The following is a 16,748-nucleotide window of genomic DNA, read 5'->3' as shown; positions in this document are numbered from 1 at the left end:
TCCAGCTATGACTTCTTGTTTCACAGGAGTTTAAATATGAGGAAACACAAAGGCCAAATTCCCTTAATCATCCATCACAATGAGTAAAACCAAAGAATATAGTTCTGATGTGCAGCAAAAGATTGTTGAGCTTCACAAAATAGAAAGTGGCTGTAAGAAAATATCTAAAGAATTGAAAATCCCCATTTTGACCATCAGGGCAATAATTAAGAAGTTATAATCAACTAAAGATGTTACGAATCTGCCTGGAAGAGGACATGTCTATTGTCTTAATGGATGGTGAGGAGGAAAGTTTGAGTGGCCAAAGACTCTCCAAGGATCACAGATGGAGAATTGCAGAGATTAGTTGAGTCTTGAGGGTCAGAAAGCCTAAAAAAAATTATCAAACAACCCCTACATCACCACATGTTGTTTGGGAGAGTTTCAAGAAAAATCCTCCTCGCTCCTCCAAAAATAAACTCCAGCATATTCAGTTGTCAGACACGACTGGGTCTTCAAAAGGGACCGGATTCTATGGTCAGATAAAACGAAAAAAAAGGGCTTTTTGGCAGCAAACCCACCAGATGTGTTTGGAGCAAACAGGAATGAAGAGTACCCCATGCCTACGGTTAAATATACTGCTGGATCTTATATGTTGTGGGCCTATTTATTTGCTGGAGGTCCTGGACATCTTGTTCAGATACATGGTATTATGGATTATAGCAAATACAAACAGATAAAAAATCAAAACCTGACGGCCTCTGCTAGAAATCTTATAATGGGCCGTGGTTGGATCTTCCATCAGGACAACGGTCCAAAACAAACATCAAAATCAACACAAAAATGGGTAACTGAGCACAAAATGAAGCTTCTGCCATGACCGTCACAGTTCCCTGAGTGAACTGAAGAGAAGAAGCACTAACATGAACTTGTGAATCTGAAGGATCTGGAGAGATTCTGTATGGAGGAATGGTCTCTGATCTCTTGTCAGGTGTTCTCCAAACTCATCAGGCATTATAGAAGAAAACTCAGATCTGTTATCTTGGCAAAAGGAGGTTGCAAAAAGTATTTAATAACAGGGTGCCAACAATTATGGCCAGCGTGTTTTGGAGAAAAACATTTATTTTATAATGTGATTTACCCCAAACGTTCAATTCTTTTACTTCAATGAAAGGTTAGATTTTTGTGAATTTTTTGAATGAAAGATCAAAAGGATAAACAATGCAGATTTATTTTTACAGCCATTTTTTTATCATATTTATCAGGGGTGCCATCAATTTTGACCACCATTGTATATATATATATATATATATATATATATATATAAATGCATGTAACAATATTTCTGTTAGCTTTATTTGATCATTTACAAAATGATGCACATATACGAAACACAACACCTTCTTGTCAACTAAAATTTCTTTCCTCCCCCATACCACCCGGATGTTTGGCTTGAGTGGATTTTATGCTTAATATAATAGTGAGTGTTTTAATTCAGTTCAGGGGCTCCAATATTTTGAATCTTTTATTTTTTATTAAACATTACAAAGCATTAAAGCAATACAGATAAACATGAAAAAAAATAAAAAATACACAGACACAAATAAGTTGCCAGGGTAACAAAACGTCATTGAATCACCCATTCGACTGCAACACTCCTTTAAACATACATGAAACAGTGCATTTAGGTTGGTTGGGCCAGTAGATTATGCCTATCTGTTTTACTCATAGACTGTGGGTTTTACTGCATGGCATGGCTTTTATCAAGCAAAAAACAAAACAAAGATCGCCTAAATAAACTGAGTTTCAGTAACCTCCTCCTTGCCCTTACATTCCCACAAACAAGAGGTGCACTCAGTTAATTCCTAAGAGATTCAGATTCAAAACACTGACTCGTTCAGTAAAGGGCGTGTTCATTCAGTCCAACCAATGATATCAAGTCCAACCAATGATATGCTCCACACTCAGCCCATACTCGAATGCTATTGGTCTATGTTGAAGTCAGTCTTTGACACTATGAAGTCATGAAAGCAGGCTCTCGCTTCGACAGGGAGATAGATTCGGTGAACGAGAACGATTCGTTCACATAAAAGATTCATTCAAAAAACATTGAATCGCAAACTCCACTACAGGCAGCAGCAGTAGTAGTCCGTGTTTCAGCCACATGCGGCAGTGAGTAATAGAGAGAGAGAGAGAGAGAGAGAGAGAGGTGAGTGTGTGTGTGTGTGTGAGAGAGAGAGAGAGAGAGAGAGAGAGAGAGAGAGAGAGAGAGAGAGAGAGAGAGAGAGAGAGAGGCACCAAACATCATCCAGCTCATGTCAAAGCGGATTCAGCGACACAAACAACGCCGATCAGCGGCTCAGCCATATGGCCTTTTAACAGTCAGTGGCCCCACCGAGCGCGTGGAGTTGCAGCACAGTCCCCGTGTATCTGGCGCTGCTGCTGCTAGGGGAAAATCCGCTAGTCGGTTTAGCTTGTGACAGTTAGACTGGCCGTTGTGCTGGGAGATTTCCATCCATGGCTCTGGTAACCCTGCAGCGCTCGCCCACTCCCAGCGCGGCGTCCACTTCCAGCACCGCCACCACCAACGCGGGGGAGGTAAGCGGAAATAAACACGCTGAGAAGAGATGATGTAATGTTTTATAAAATCCATAAAGGGACGCATATAATTTAGTCACGTAGGCCCAATGCTAATACAGCTCAGGCTGTGGAGCTAACTAGCGGGATGCCATCAGGGTTGATGGAGGATTGAACGCTGTGTCACTCTGTTGTGAGATGACACGATTCGCCTTGGGCTTTTTATGCACTATAGCCTACATACTTATGTATATTATATACATAAACTAGTCACACATACATGCATATAATTTTTGGCCTAAGTTGTTGAGTTGTTCTTGATCAATCACCTTCATCTGGTGTGTTTTGTGGTTTTGCTTAATCTCTGCTGGTGTTAAGTTAGTGGTTAGATGAGGTGTGATGCTCTTGATTTGGATCCTGATCAATTCTGTCACCAGGAGAGAGAGTTTGACAGGGCTGTTGTACTTTATTGAGCTAATGGCTTGCTTCCAGGCTGTCCTGCGATTTGTTGTTCAACGATTGTGAAAGAATACGTCTAATTTGAGTAAACGAACCACAAAACACTGTGTTTTGTTTGGTACAGTCTGGTTTAACTAAGGATTAATCGTGGAGACCATGCCAAGTCTTAAAGGTGCACTCAGTATTTTTTACTACAACTTTATACAAATGAATGACACTTTTGGGAATAAATCATTGAAACTATTTACACCCACAAAAGATGTAGACCTCAGGCATATCAGCCTATAACAAGCTGTTATGAAGCGGGTCGTCACTTTATGGGTGCCGCTGTTGACATCACATGACCGACCATGTCATGCTATTGAGTGAGTCAGCGTGCAAAGTGCTTCAACGCATAAACATAAAAGTAATATAAGCTATGTTCTTTGATTATACTTACTAATTAAAATGTATGTCTTTTTAATTTTGGGCTATGATGAGATATTTCATGTACAGTGTTCCAGATGGTATTGCTACTATTTTTGCATACCCATCTTAATAAAACAAGCACATCTTAACAAAACACACTTTATATATTATATACAGACATGTCATAACAGTTGGTATTAATGGGACAGATTAGGGACCAGCTAAAACTAAACAAAAACTTAGTGCACCGTTAAATGGCAAGATACAAAAATAAGCGCACAGGTTATGCCACTGCATTCTGTGGTTATATTTTTATTGAAAATATAATGGCTTGTTGCTCTTGTCATTGTATAGTAGTAAATGGAGGAGTTTGTTTTATCTCATGGTATTGTGTTGGACTGTGTGCTTCCATTCATTTGGTCAAGCCATTTTAACAGGGGAACTGTCAAAAAGGGGGGAGCTTTTTGGTCATGGTCTCTCCTGTATACAATGAAACTGTCCAACAATAGAAATACTGAACACTGCCTTCCCTGTTCCCCATAGTTCCTAATTTGTGCTTCCACAAATTAGTGTTATAGTTTGCATCCGTATCTGTGTGGTGCAAATCTGCAGGCGCTCTAGTAATTTTTGTTACACTAGCCCTTCATGAGCTGCTGTTCTTTGTGTGAAAGTTAAAGGTCTCCCCTCCCCGATGACTGCATTTCTTCTCAACCGAAATTTAAATCTAAGTCATTGTGTCGTGGCACAGCTAAGCTCCTCTCATGCAATGAAAGGCCTCCTGTTTTTACCTTTTCATTAGGAGCCGGTCTCACTAGGAGAGCTGAATGGCCTTTATTAGTTAGTGCTTCTCAGAAGGTGGTTCTGAAAAGTGTCAGGAAAACCCTGCTTTGTTAGGAATGGTCTTGTAGGTTTTAAATAGTCTTTCCTACATGAGCACCCCACCTTAATCGTTCCTCTGACATCACAGTTGTCTTAGAAAACCATTGTACTAGTTACAACCAGTAGGTGGCGCTAGCTCTACACATTTGAATGATAGAGCAAAAAACACGTCCATCAGATACTGTATTATGAGAGTACTAACTCTTGCTTTATGAATTATTGATATTTGTGTACTATTTTTATTATATACACACAGTTCAGGGCATAAATCACACTTTAATTCGGTTTCTGTCGCAGTACCAGGGTCAGATTAACAACATTCTTGAACCTCTTAGGAAATGTGGTCTTTTTCTTCTTAGTTGGACCAGACCTTCGTTTTTCCACCTGACTGTTCCTATCTTTAATCTTTAGATATATATATATATATATATAGTACTCAAATCTAAGAATGATTGCATAATGCGCTACGCTAGTGAGGACACACACTATTTAGAATTCACAGCACGACCTCAAACATGAGGACTGGGAACATGCAGCTGCAGTGATGTCATCTCATGCAGAGAGAGAGAGAGAGAGGGATTGATAGATGGGCTGATAGAAAGAAGGTGTAGAGAACTCATCTTTTGAGGAATAATTACGGTGATGTTAGTTTGGTTTTAACGTTCCAAGGGTAAAAATCTGTGCAAGCTTTGTGTGGTAATCAGGTTAAATTCAACGTGAAATCAAAACATTTTTTATGTCGTTCCAAACCTGTGTATGAGCTTCTTTTTTCACGAAAACACTTAAAGCAAATTTCTGATGAATTTTGAAGAAAAAAAATACAATAGAATATAGAGACAATAAACATGGCTTTAAATCTTTTAGGCGGGTCTGTCAGTAGTTTTCAGGTAACACATACTACAGAAATGAAAGTAATCAAATGTTAAATAAAACTGGATAGTTCTCATTGCAAACACATTACACAAATTGTACAAATTTTGTATATTTTCTGTAATAAAAAAGTGAAAAATGGCGGACGGAGAGACATCTACGGATATATACGTCCTGCACTGTACCATCATGTATAAGTGTATCATTCAAATTTTCCCCATGGTCTAGAGTTAAAAAAGCAAACAAAAATCACAATACTTGTAGAATCGTAATTATTAAAAATCACAATACATATCGTATCGGCACCCAAGTATCGTGATAGTATTGTTGCAGTCGACTGATGCTGCAGAAACCGCCGCACACACTTGTTTCAGTGTTGTTTTTTAATTCTGTGGATATTTCAGTTTCTTCATACATTCAGTTTAAAAACATTAAGTTAAAAACAAAAAGGGTAAACTTTATCATTCAACAGAACTGTGCACAAATGCACTAAATGCACATCCTTGAAAGAGTGCAGTTGTATTTAATTTGAATTCTCAAGTAATGTCAATGGTATGACCCATTTCAGATAATTACAACAACAAGAGTTATTAATATATTTTAATTGTTTGGTCAAAAACATTGCTAGTAAGAATTCAGTATTCTCTGGTTATTGGTAGGGACATGCCCCTAGCGTCCCTACTAAATTCTACACCCTTGCATCTAATTACATTTTTATTAACTAATTAGCAAATGCAAGAATAATAAATTATGTACATATAGTACTACATGAACATTTAATTGAACTCTCTGAGTCTGAACATTGTGAATCCCGTATCCCATTTTGAGACTTTGAGATTTGGCTTAAACAATGACAACAGTCAAGAAAATCGTTCAGTCTTCTGTGCTCTCTAAAATGTGCAAATCTAGTATCCACATTAGGACATGCACCAAAAAATTAGGTATTCCAGTTATGGAAAAAAGTTTATACAAAAAAGAAATTTTACAAAACAAAGTTGTTAAAACTCCTCAAATATTGAGCTCAGTGACAATGCAGATGTGGCTTACAAGTGTGTCAAAATATAGGTGCATCTTAAAAAGGTATATTGATTTTTTTTTTTTAAACGCTCTATCAATACATCACATCATTAGTCATAATTAAATCTTTATCAATGTATGGTTACACCGCTTTATTTTATGGGGCTTTATGTGACGTTTGACAGCCCCAGTCTTCATTCACTTTCAGTATATTGGAAAGACCAGGAATTTGGAACAACATTCGAACTAGTCCTTTAATTCACGTTCTTATTGTTCATATTTGATTTGAATTTCACTCAGAAATTACAGAATTAAAATGGGTTTGCGAATCTTCAGGAGCACAATATTGATTTCTACCTTCTTATTTTTCACCGTTCGCCCCACGCTGTCTGTTCTTCCACTTAGTAAATCACAGAAAACCCTCATGCCTCCATAAAGTCTGTTTCTGTTCACAAATCCCAGTATTTCCTCTCCTCATTCTGCCCTGCTTATAAAGTTTTATAAGCCCAGCTTCTGCATGAAGGGACATATTTTGGTACGTGACAGAAACCCTGGCACAACCAATTCCCCTGTCACGGTTTCTTCCCCTGCAGGCATCTGTCACATCTGACCATGGCACACTGCCCTGCCTCCATTAAGTGCTACACATACCACTATCAGTAACCTAATAACCGGGGCCGTCACTTTCACATACAGTGAGGAACTATTTAAAAAACACTCTTTGTTATGATGAAACATTATCTCAAGGAGAGGCCTCGTTGTTCACGTTTCAGCTTTGAGAGAACATTTCTCCTTTGTCATATTACGCTGCTGTGAATAGTGAAATATCAAAGCTTTTTTTGTTATTTAGGACACATAGGTCTTGTATTGTATTTAAACGTTACACAGTAAGCAGAGAGAGAGAGCGAGAGATCATGTGGAGGGGAAAAAAGAAACATGTTTAGGCCAGATTGTTGTGCGTTGCGCTGGGTTTGAGTCGGGTGAGGTTGTGGAATTTGGAAAAGTTCCGAGGCCTGAGGGATTTTGGCCTCTCCGTTATTTATTCCGGTGTTGTGCTGACATTTTCAAACAGATGCTGAATTTATAACTTATAATTTGGTTTGGTAGAAGATGTGTGAAGACGTAATTTGATTTATCACATCAGAAAAGATGCATCCTGCTCTGTTCTTTATCTTAAGGCTCAAAGCAATTTAAAATAGAAAAGTGTGGACATGTCTTAGTGCTCTTTTGTTTTAGATAACTAACTTCTGTTTTCATTTCTTTTTATTTTCCCAGGACTTTGGAAGTGACGATGAGCGCCGGCTAAATCAGAGGTAACAACTGGCTTTTGAATGCAAGTTTTTGTATCCTATTGTTGGTGTGTGTGAGTGTGTTCTCAAGGTCCAATCTGTCAGAAGCAGATGATGAAGAGTGTGTCAGTTCCATGATGGGAGGAGTCTTCATCGCACCCTGTAGTTTGAGAGATGGTTCTTCTCCACTGTTCTAACACATATAATCAAGGCTATCTGAGGCCAGGCGTCTGATCACTACTTTCACGGCAGCTTTAACACCAGAGTGGCTTTTTATTACAGTTTCAGTCCCTCCAGGTCAAGTGGGTTTCATTTGATGCAAACATCTTGCTGGCTTTCACCTATTGGACACTGTATCGCTCCTAATGAATATTCTTATTAGCGTTATCTGGTTCCTTGTAATTCAATGACTGTAGAAGACAGATGGATGAAGTGGTGTTTAGTAGAGCTACTTTATGTGTCTCTACCTACATATTTGTAAAACTTACCTATACATACAATTCACTGCAATTTCCAACTGAAATGAACATTAGTGGCAGTAAAACACCAACAACTTTTATTCCTTTTCCCACAAATTATGATTACATTGGCAGATTGATTTATTTTCACATGGTTCCTTGCACAATCCTGTGACCTCAAAACACTTTTAGCATGGTGTATTATTTGAAAAGTAAGACACTTTGACTATAACAAACAGAGCTCAAAGACTTGTATGCAAGCTAAAATGGCAAAGTTAAATCAGCAAATGCATTGTCATCTCACTTTGCTTGTGTTACCGCTATCGGTTAGGTTTAGGGTAGGGCTTAGTTCAGGTGGTAGTTTCGGATAAAACCGAACACATGCAAGAAGCAACACAATACCATTTTTGCAGAAACGTTGTCAACCTTGTTTGGTTTTTTTAGTTGTGAAATTGCAAGGAAGTATGTGGATGCTTTGTGAATCTTTTTGACTGAACCATTTCACTCACACTCTGAAGCCCTGATATGTTATGACATGATTCATGTCGATTCAGTACTTTGTGATTCATCAGGATATCATACTTGGATCATGACTAAAACTGCAGCAAACACATAAAAGAGAGGAAATAGTTTTAAATCTCTGGAGAAATGACACACTTCAGCTATAATTGACCAATAAATGTATATGTTGATGCAAATACTTAAAGTATCAATGCAATATCAATGTATATGGTCATACTTTAGATTAGGGTCCAATTCTCACTATTAACTACAACTTTTGCCTCAATGAACTCCTAATTACTGCTTATTAATACTTAGTAAGGTAGTTGTTAAGTTTAGGTATTGGGTAGAGTGAAGGTATGTAGAATAAAGTCGTGCAGAATAAGACATTAATATTTGCTTTATAAGTACTAATAAACACCCAATATCATAGTAATATGCATGCTAATACGCAACTAGTTAATAGTGAGAATTGGACCCTAAACTAAAGTGTTACCATATATATATATATAATTGTACCGTCATCACAGCCTTAGTATTTACTAGTAAGGCCAAATGCTTTTCAAGTAGAGAGGACATTTGTCCAGACTGTTTTTAGATTCAGCACTTTTTCATTCAGTCTTTTAGAGGACGTATTAAACTAGGGCTTGTGTCTACTGGGATTGGACTCATGTCCCAGTCCTTTTCAAACTTTGAATCTAGGTCACCAGTAAGAGCAAAAGAAAAGTTCTTAAGAGACAAGTTGTTCGCTGATTCAAACTCTTGCTGTGTATTTCAGTGTTGCCATCTAGGTAATGGCCAAACATGGTCGAATAACAACTCGTGAGGACGGTCGGAAATATTATGTACGCTACAGATTGAGGAGCTAAAGGAAGGGGATGTGTACAGAGGAATATTTGTCATCGCAAAGGTCACATGACATCCTCAAAGGTCACATTTCTCAGGAAATCGCTCTCGTGTTGACTAACTCAACACAAGTTGAATCAACAGCATTTTATGTTTTAATTTAGCATTTTCTGTCTAAATGACAGTAGAGTATAATGAAGTGTTTGTTTTGGGCTTTTGGTAAAAGTATCTCCAAATGAATGGCTTCCAGTAAGCACATTCAAACAAACTAATCCCTAGAACGTGTGAACGCCGCGATAATGAGTACTTTGCTAAAGAGTAAAAGGAAACGGGTTGTTTATTTTTTTCAGATCAAGCATAGAATAGGGTGTGGAGGAACTACTGTTCCAGTTACCCGAATGAACCCAATAATGCCGTCTGTCTGTTTTCTGCTAGATGGAAGCACATGTGGCGTGTGTGACCTACATAAGGTCATCTGATAAGGGAAAGAGCAGTTGTTCCCTCAGCTCATTTAAAGTGCTTTTAGTATTTTCTGTCCATCTCCGTCTCTATCCTGCTCTGCTGTCCCTGTGATCGTTTCAGAAGGCAGTGTTTCTGTAAAAACAGGATATGAGAAAAGGAGTCTGAGATTCCAGCTTTAGAGATTGCAAACACAATGGAGGCTGTGTCTGATTTTTGTATCTTCCTGTGACTCATAGATAAGACTCTTGTCCCTCAGCACCAAACAGTTTCCTTCAAATACCAATTAGATAGAACATACAGTGGCCCCAAAAAGTATTTGTGCACTTCAGCCACGCTTAAAAATCACTTGGAGATCAGTTGGTTAAAAGTCATTGCAAAAGTTACTGAGAAAAGTGAAGTTTGTTCTGAAAAATGCATGCTTGGTTTGATCATTTTATCTAATGCAGGATTTCCCAAACTGGGATTTGAAAACCCCTGGATGTTTGTAAGGGAAATGCTGTGGGTTCTTTATAATTAATTAAATTATATAAACAAAACAAAATAAATGTGTACTAAAAAGATGAAATATTTTACTTGTTTACCTGCATGTCATGTGACCATAACCAACATGTAAATATGTTGTTAAATTATTATGTCAAAGGGGTTCAGCTGACAAAAAAAAGTGGAGGAATCCCTGATCTAATGCAATGATATTCAAACATTTTTATGTTACTTAATTGCCCAAATACATCTTGAGGCCACTGTATCCTACAAGTCAGCAATTCCAATTTACTGTACATGTTATGTTTGACCCTTATTCTAAAGACTGACTGCAGAAAACTGACAGTAAAGTTGTGTGTGTTGGGAACAGGATGTCCTAGAGGCTCATGTGAAACAAATCCTCTTTTAATGAGGAAAAACAAGGTTAGGATAAAGTCACTAGTGCAATAGATGCACGGAGCTAAACACAATCAGAACAGCAACATCAGCAAAACAGAATACTACTTCCTCACAAACAGACATTTTAGACGAGGGTGAAAGAGAGAATGAACCAAAACACTTGTAGTTTTTGGAGTGGGTAAGTTAAGAGTCTAAGCGGTCACACTTTATAGGTCTCCTTAACTACTATGTACTTACATAAAAAAATAAGTATGTACTTATTGTGTTCATTTTGTATTGCAAAACACTTGGTGGGATACGGGTAAGGTTAGGGACAGGTTTGCTGGTATGGGTATGTTTAAGGGTGGATTAAAAGGGAAGGGAAGGTCAACAGTGTAATTTTAGATGTATTTACAAAAATGAATTACTGCTGTAATTACATGCAGGTATTTTTAAAAATATAATTACAATATAAAAACATTGTATCAAACGATTAATTTTAATGTTAGGACATAGTAGTTAGATTAAGTGGGATCATCTAAGCTAGCTACCGTTTTAAAGATATGAACTACTAGTTGTCTGTCGTTGTGCAATTATCAGAATGTGATATGTCATGTTTAGACTCCCAGTATTTGATGTAATTTGTTTATGCACACATGTAAAGACCTGTCCTTTTGCCTGAGCTCATTGATTCGTGAAGTAACACCTGTTGCTAGAAACTGTTTGAACCTGACAGATTCCTTTTCTCTTACCTAAGGCTGACTTGTTGTCATGCATTTTCCTGAAATCATGTTGAAATATGTGCTATTGCAGAATGTGCAGTACTGTTACGTGCAGTTCGTGGTTTTGTGTGGAAAGTGCTAATGAATGCCATAGCTTTGAATGTTTTATGAATGTTGAATGTTTTTGTTTTATTTGTAAGTTTATAGCATGTTCATACAAAAGAGAGTACCGTTTCTTTGTATTTATTGCTATTTTATATTCATACTGTTACCCAGGCATGTTTAATTTACATAGCCCAGTTTGTACATGAACATTTTTTACTTTTAGGGATGCATATCATATCAATTATTGTCCATTGTTAGAATTTATTTATTTATTTATTTACAATATTTGTTGAAATTGGATATATATTTAATAAATATAAGTATTGTTATAGGTTTACTGCAAAATCTTAGTATTGTTATTAGAATTTTCTGAGTGAAATATTACAATAGTAATTGTTCTTTTTTCATTTTTATTATTATTATTATTTAGTCACATTGAAATATAATCACAAAATATTTGGCCAAATTGTGCCTTAGTACAAACAAGCAGAGCAAACTTTTCTTCTGTTTTCTTCTTCTTCTTCTTCTTTTTACCTCAAATTTTAATTCACAGCCACAATTTTATAAGATAAAGCACAATTAGACCCCCCCCCCCCCCCCTGCAAATTGTGCTGCCCTACTGTGAACTATCTCTTTAAGAATTTTGAAACATGCGTAGCTGGATAAGAATGCCATTTGTGCGATCTGTTGGAATAAACACGCTAGTTAGAGGAGTTTTAACCCCGCAAATGTTCATATTTGCTTTATCATAGACAGGACAGGACCCCTCTAATAACTGTAACCCTAATCTTAGCCTTTTCGAGATGCGCTCTGGAATGCCTGCTGAACCGGCCAAAATGTTTCCCTGTGAAATCAACCAGGTGGCACAGCAGTGAGACAGTTGATTTCACCAAACAGACACAGAGGAAGGAGCAGCCAAGCACAGCAATCTGTGTTTATGTTTAGGTGTAGTGGTAGTGCATAAGGGTTTGAGTATTTTGGTGTGTGTGAACATCTCAGATCTTTTAGAGAACACACAAGTTAAAATTATGCAATATTGTCCTGAATAAAAAAGTATAATTTAGTCTATATTGGTGCTTTAGTTTAAACATAAAGTTTAAAGGGATGGATCCCCTAAAATATATTCAAGTGTTCTTTCAGCCAACGATAAGGTTTATAACTGACTACCAACCTTGCTGAAAAAACATTTCTGGTCTCAGAGCAGTTTTGGACACTTTTTAGCTGGTCAGTTCGGAAAACATTCTTTAAAGTTGCAATGAAACGGAAGTAGCAGCAGATCTTTTCTTCCGTATTGTGACGTACATTCGAGTGTAACAAAAAAAGAATAAAATGAGCTTTTAGTGGATTAAATGATTGGAGAAGTCCTGCATTCGTCACCAGACAGAGAGAAGTCTTTTTCATCAGAAGGTCCTTCTGATGAGGTCAAACATTTTTAAAAATGAAACCTATGCATGGATGATTTGTCACAATAAGATCTCTAACATGCATTTAGAAAATAGAGTGAATGTTTATTTCATGTTGACTTGAAACCAGCAAACCAGCTTAGGCTGTTTTTTAGCAGGAAGAACTTGATACTACATCATATTTCCAGTTGCATCTGCATAATTGAGCAAAGATAAAATGATCATGCGGGTAATTCCGTGTCAAATCAACCAAAATTTGGAAACTTCCTTGGATAAATTTTTTGATTTTGTTCATATTTTATTCTGAAGAAAGACAAACATTAATAGTGATTAAAGCCCAAAAAATTAAATGCCATGGATGAATATTTACTGAGTTATCCACTATTTTGTGGAGGGGTGTCAAAATACCAATTTTCACCAGAGATTTAGAACCAAATTGCAGCTTGGCAAAAATTATATTAGAAAATTGCCACATCATTATTTAAAATTATAAATAAAATGATGCTGCCATTTTTTTTTAGTCTTTTTGAAGGTGGAGAGAGGAGAGAGAGTGATTCAGTAAAAGGGGATTATTAGGAGGCCATGATTGTCAAGGGCCAATGGAGGGAATTTGGCCAGGACACCGGGGTTACACCCCTACTCTTTACGAGAAGTGCCATGTAACTTTGGCTACCGGGTGATATGGCTGCTGACTTTTTAAAGGCACACTATGCAGTTTCTGTCTTTCTCAAACAGCGACCCCTAGAGTCGCTGTGGAGTACTTGTATTTAACGTTTCTGTCGTAAATACCACTCAAGCAGAGTCTTCGTCGACTCTGCCGTGAAATGCGTGCTGGTGTCTTCCATAGAGGCTGCTTCATATCAGAGGCTGTTGATGTATGTGATGTCATGCCGTAAAGCAAGTCGTGATTCTCGCGAGATTTGCCGGGGCGCCACCTCTCAAACCTGCATTGCTGGTTTTAGCCTGCGGCGTCCATCCCATAACCCCACCCCCGCTTTGCTATCGGGATGATTCGCTTTATTAGGTGTTCGTTAAATGATTTCGAAGCTGTTATATTAAGGTACAAATCTTGCATAGTGTGCCTTTAATTTCATTTCACCTGTCACAAAACAACCATTCTCAAGTCTTTTGCTGTCTGTTTTAGTTTGGATAACAACTCTTTTCTTAGAATCACAAGTTCTATTACAAGTGCACAAGATGCATGAACATGTATGTATTCTTGAGAGTATGTTCAACATCGTTCAGACCAAGACCGGTACATGTGGCAATTCGTATGATTAATAGAGAGGCGGAGCAAATACAGGCATGTTGCCAATAGATTGAAGAACACTGATGTAATCTGCGATTCATCATTCTCGCCTCGACACCCGAGAAAAGATTGGTGCGCTGTTTGCCCCCCTCCCTCCTTTTGTCCCTCTTTTTTCCTTCGTTGCTCGGCGAAGATATAATGGAAATGTTATGTAACATTTGCTCCCAGAAAAGAAGCTTTTAATCTTTTTGTGCCTGTGCGTGCAAAAAACAACCGTAGCACTATTGTGTACCAGTGCAGTCTCAGCACACTGGAATAATCCAGTAAACGCACGCCTTACATTACACACACACTCGCCTGATCTGCTTAGAGCTCCACATGCAGGCGTCCTGAATCGGGACACCTGTCAGGTGTTCTGGAGGTTGCCTGATCGCATTGCCATGGTTATGCTGAGTCACATGGGAAGCTCTGTAAGTGTAGTCATGTGCTCCATGACTTGGCATGTCAAAGCGTGAGCACGTAAGGCTGATCTGTCTAGGATATACATCATGAATGCGTTTAAATGTTCACACACCTGTCATATATATTGCAGTAGCACATATGCCTAAGAAAGGAGGTCTGTTTGAGTAGCACAGGCCCATCTGTGGTGATCTACAAGAGGATTTTGTAAAGAAGTAGGGGATATTTTTGCTTAACAGAACTGCTGTTCAGTAAACTTTAAAGGATATGTACATTTGTGATAAGAAAAAAGCAAGAGTGATCTTCTGAAAAACTGTTTGATTGTTATTAAAGGAAGTCATTAGCATTCAATTTATGTTTTTATGGTAAATCGTTCCAGATTAAGAAAGATCTGTGAGAAGTTATGAACATAACCCAATCATTTGATTGAACCAATGAATAGTTGAGGAATGCCTCAGGTTCAATGCAAGGCGTCTGTGACATACTGTTTTTTTTTTTTTTTTTTTGTTTTTTTTTACTTTTCCCTCAATTTGTAAGAACAAACAAATGAAACCCTTGAAGTTCCCACAGGGATTCTGTTGGCAATGCATTACTATACACATCAAAAATAATTTCCTTAATCAGTTTTTTTCCTCAATCAATTTTTTGAGTTTTCCAATTAAAGGTGCATTGTGTAATATTTAGGAGGATCTGTTGACAGAAATGCAATATCATATACATAACTATGTTTTCAGTGGTGTATAAAGACCTTACATAATGAACCGTTATGTTTTTATTATCTACATACACCGCTGGTCCACTTACTTCGAAATAGCCACTTTGCGCCGCCATGTTTCTACAGCAGCCCTAAACGGACAAACTACTACAGAGCGCGTTTCGTCACTATGTTGTTTTTCGTTCAAAGAAGCTAGCTAAAGTCAGCGAATAAAACACTGACACAATGATGAACAAGTAACAATAATATTCGCAATAACATATCGTTTTACTGAATAATTAAGTAAACATAATTTCTTAATTTATCTTTGTAAAGAAACCTCATTGCTTAACTGGCCACTCTCTGATGTCTCAGACGACGACATCTTTTCCTGTCGGCCGCCGTAACTTCTGTTAGTTGCAATATGTAACCTCACCACTAGATGCTGCTAAAAATTAAACACTGCACCTTTAAAAATACTTATAACAAGTTAAATTTACTTACAAAGTAAATTGGTGCTTGGGGCTTGTTTTCAAAGAATACTGTACACTAACATTCAAATGTTTGGGGTAGGATTTAGAAATTTAGTGTCTTATGTTCATCAACATAAAATCAAAAAACTGACGTAATATTGCAATATTAATTACAATTTAAAATAACTGTTCTTTTTAATATATTTTAAAATTTTATTTATCCCTTTGATGGCAAAGCAGAATTTTCAGCAGCTCAAGTCTTGACTGTCCCTTTTGATCAATTTAATGCATTCTCTCTAAATAAAAGTATTAATTTCTTTAATAAATCTTACTCACCCCAAACTTTTGTATATCTTAAAAAAAAATGTTTATCACCCCATGGTCGTTTTTTCTTCTTCTTGTTTTTAACCTAAACCTCAATCAAATTTATTTGATTTATGCTTCAAAAAAAAAAAAAAAAGAAGAAAAAATAATTGTAGGAAAAATAAACTTAATTCAAGAGATGTTCTCTGAAAACAAGTCCCAAACTATTTAGAGATGTTTAGATAATTTTACTGAAAAACAGGAGAAAAATATGTACTAGTAAAATATTTTTTTTAAATACGTTTATCTGCCCTAGAACAGTTGTCCCACCAAAAGATGATTTGCAGTATAGCTTATAGTTTTAATAATAATAAACAAAAATATTCTTCTGCTCTCATTTCTGAGGAAACCCTCTGCAATTCCTTGTCCCATATATTGCTTCCATTGTAAGTTCATTACTGTAGACATGGTTTCTGCTTATTTTTATGAACTGAGGGACAAGTCAAAGTTATTTTAGTGGTAATTGACAGCATTCCATTTGTATTGAACCCAGAAATTCCTTTAAAGAGTGTAACCTGGCAGCATTTTGTTTGTTTCCTGGTTGTTTGTCTCGTTAATCCAGAAAGTAAAAATTCCAAATGCCCTTTAGTAAGTCCTGGCTTCTTTAGTTATTTAAGACGGCTCTCTTCATCTCCCTTTCTGTTCATCCTTCCTTCCTTCCTTCTTAAATATCCCCC

At 37.1% G+C, this 16,748-nt stretch overlaps 1 protein-coding gene across 1 annotated transcript in view; it reads left to right on the top strand.

Moving 5' to 3' along the window:
* The first annotated feature begins 2,119 nt into the window (after window positions 1–2,119).
* ssh1a (slingshot protein phosphatase 1a) overlaps window positions 2,120–16,748 on the top strand; it is a 35,850-nt gene continuing 21,221 nt past the window's right edge. Inside the window, exons 1-2 of the mRNA XM_079873104.1 lie at window positions 2,120–2,577; window positions 7,465–7,502. Of these exons, the coding sequence (XP_079729230.1) occupies window positions 2,497–2,577; window positions 7,465–7,502 (119 nt within the window). The 5' untranslated portion in view covers window positions 2,120–2,496. The remainder of the gene's footprint in view (window positions 2,578–7,464; window positions 7,503–16,748) is intronic.

This window comes from Squalius cephalus (assembly GCF_949319135.1).
Source record: "Squalius cephalus genome assembly, chromosome: 5".
Classification (NCBI taxonomy): domain Eukaryota; kingdom Metazoa; phylum Chordata; class Actinopteri; order Cypriniformes; family Leuciscidae; genus Squalius; species Squalius cephalus.
The sequence above is the reverse complement of the archived record's forward strand: the minus strand, read 5'-3'. Positions and strand labels throughout refer to the sequence as shown.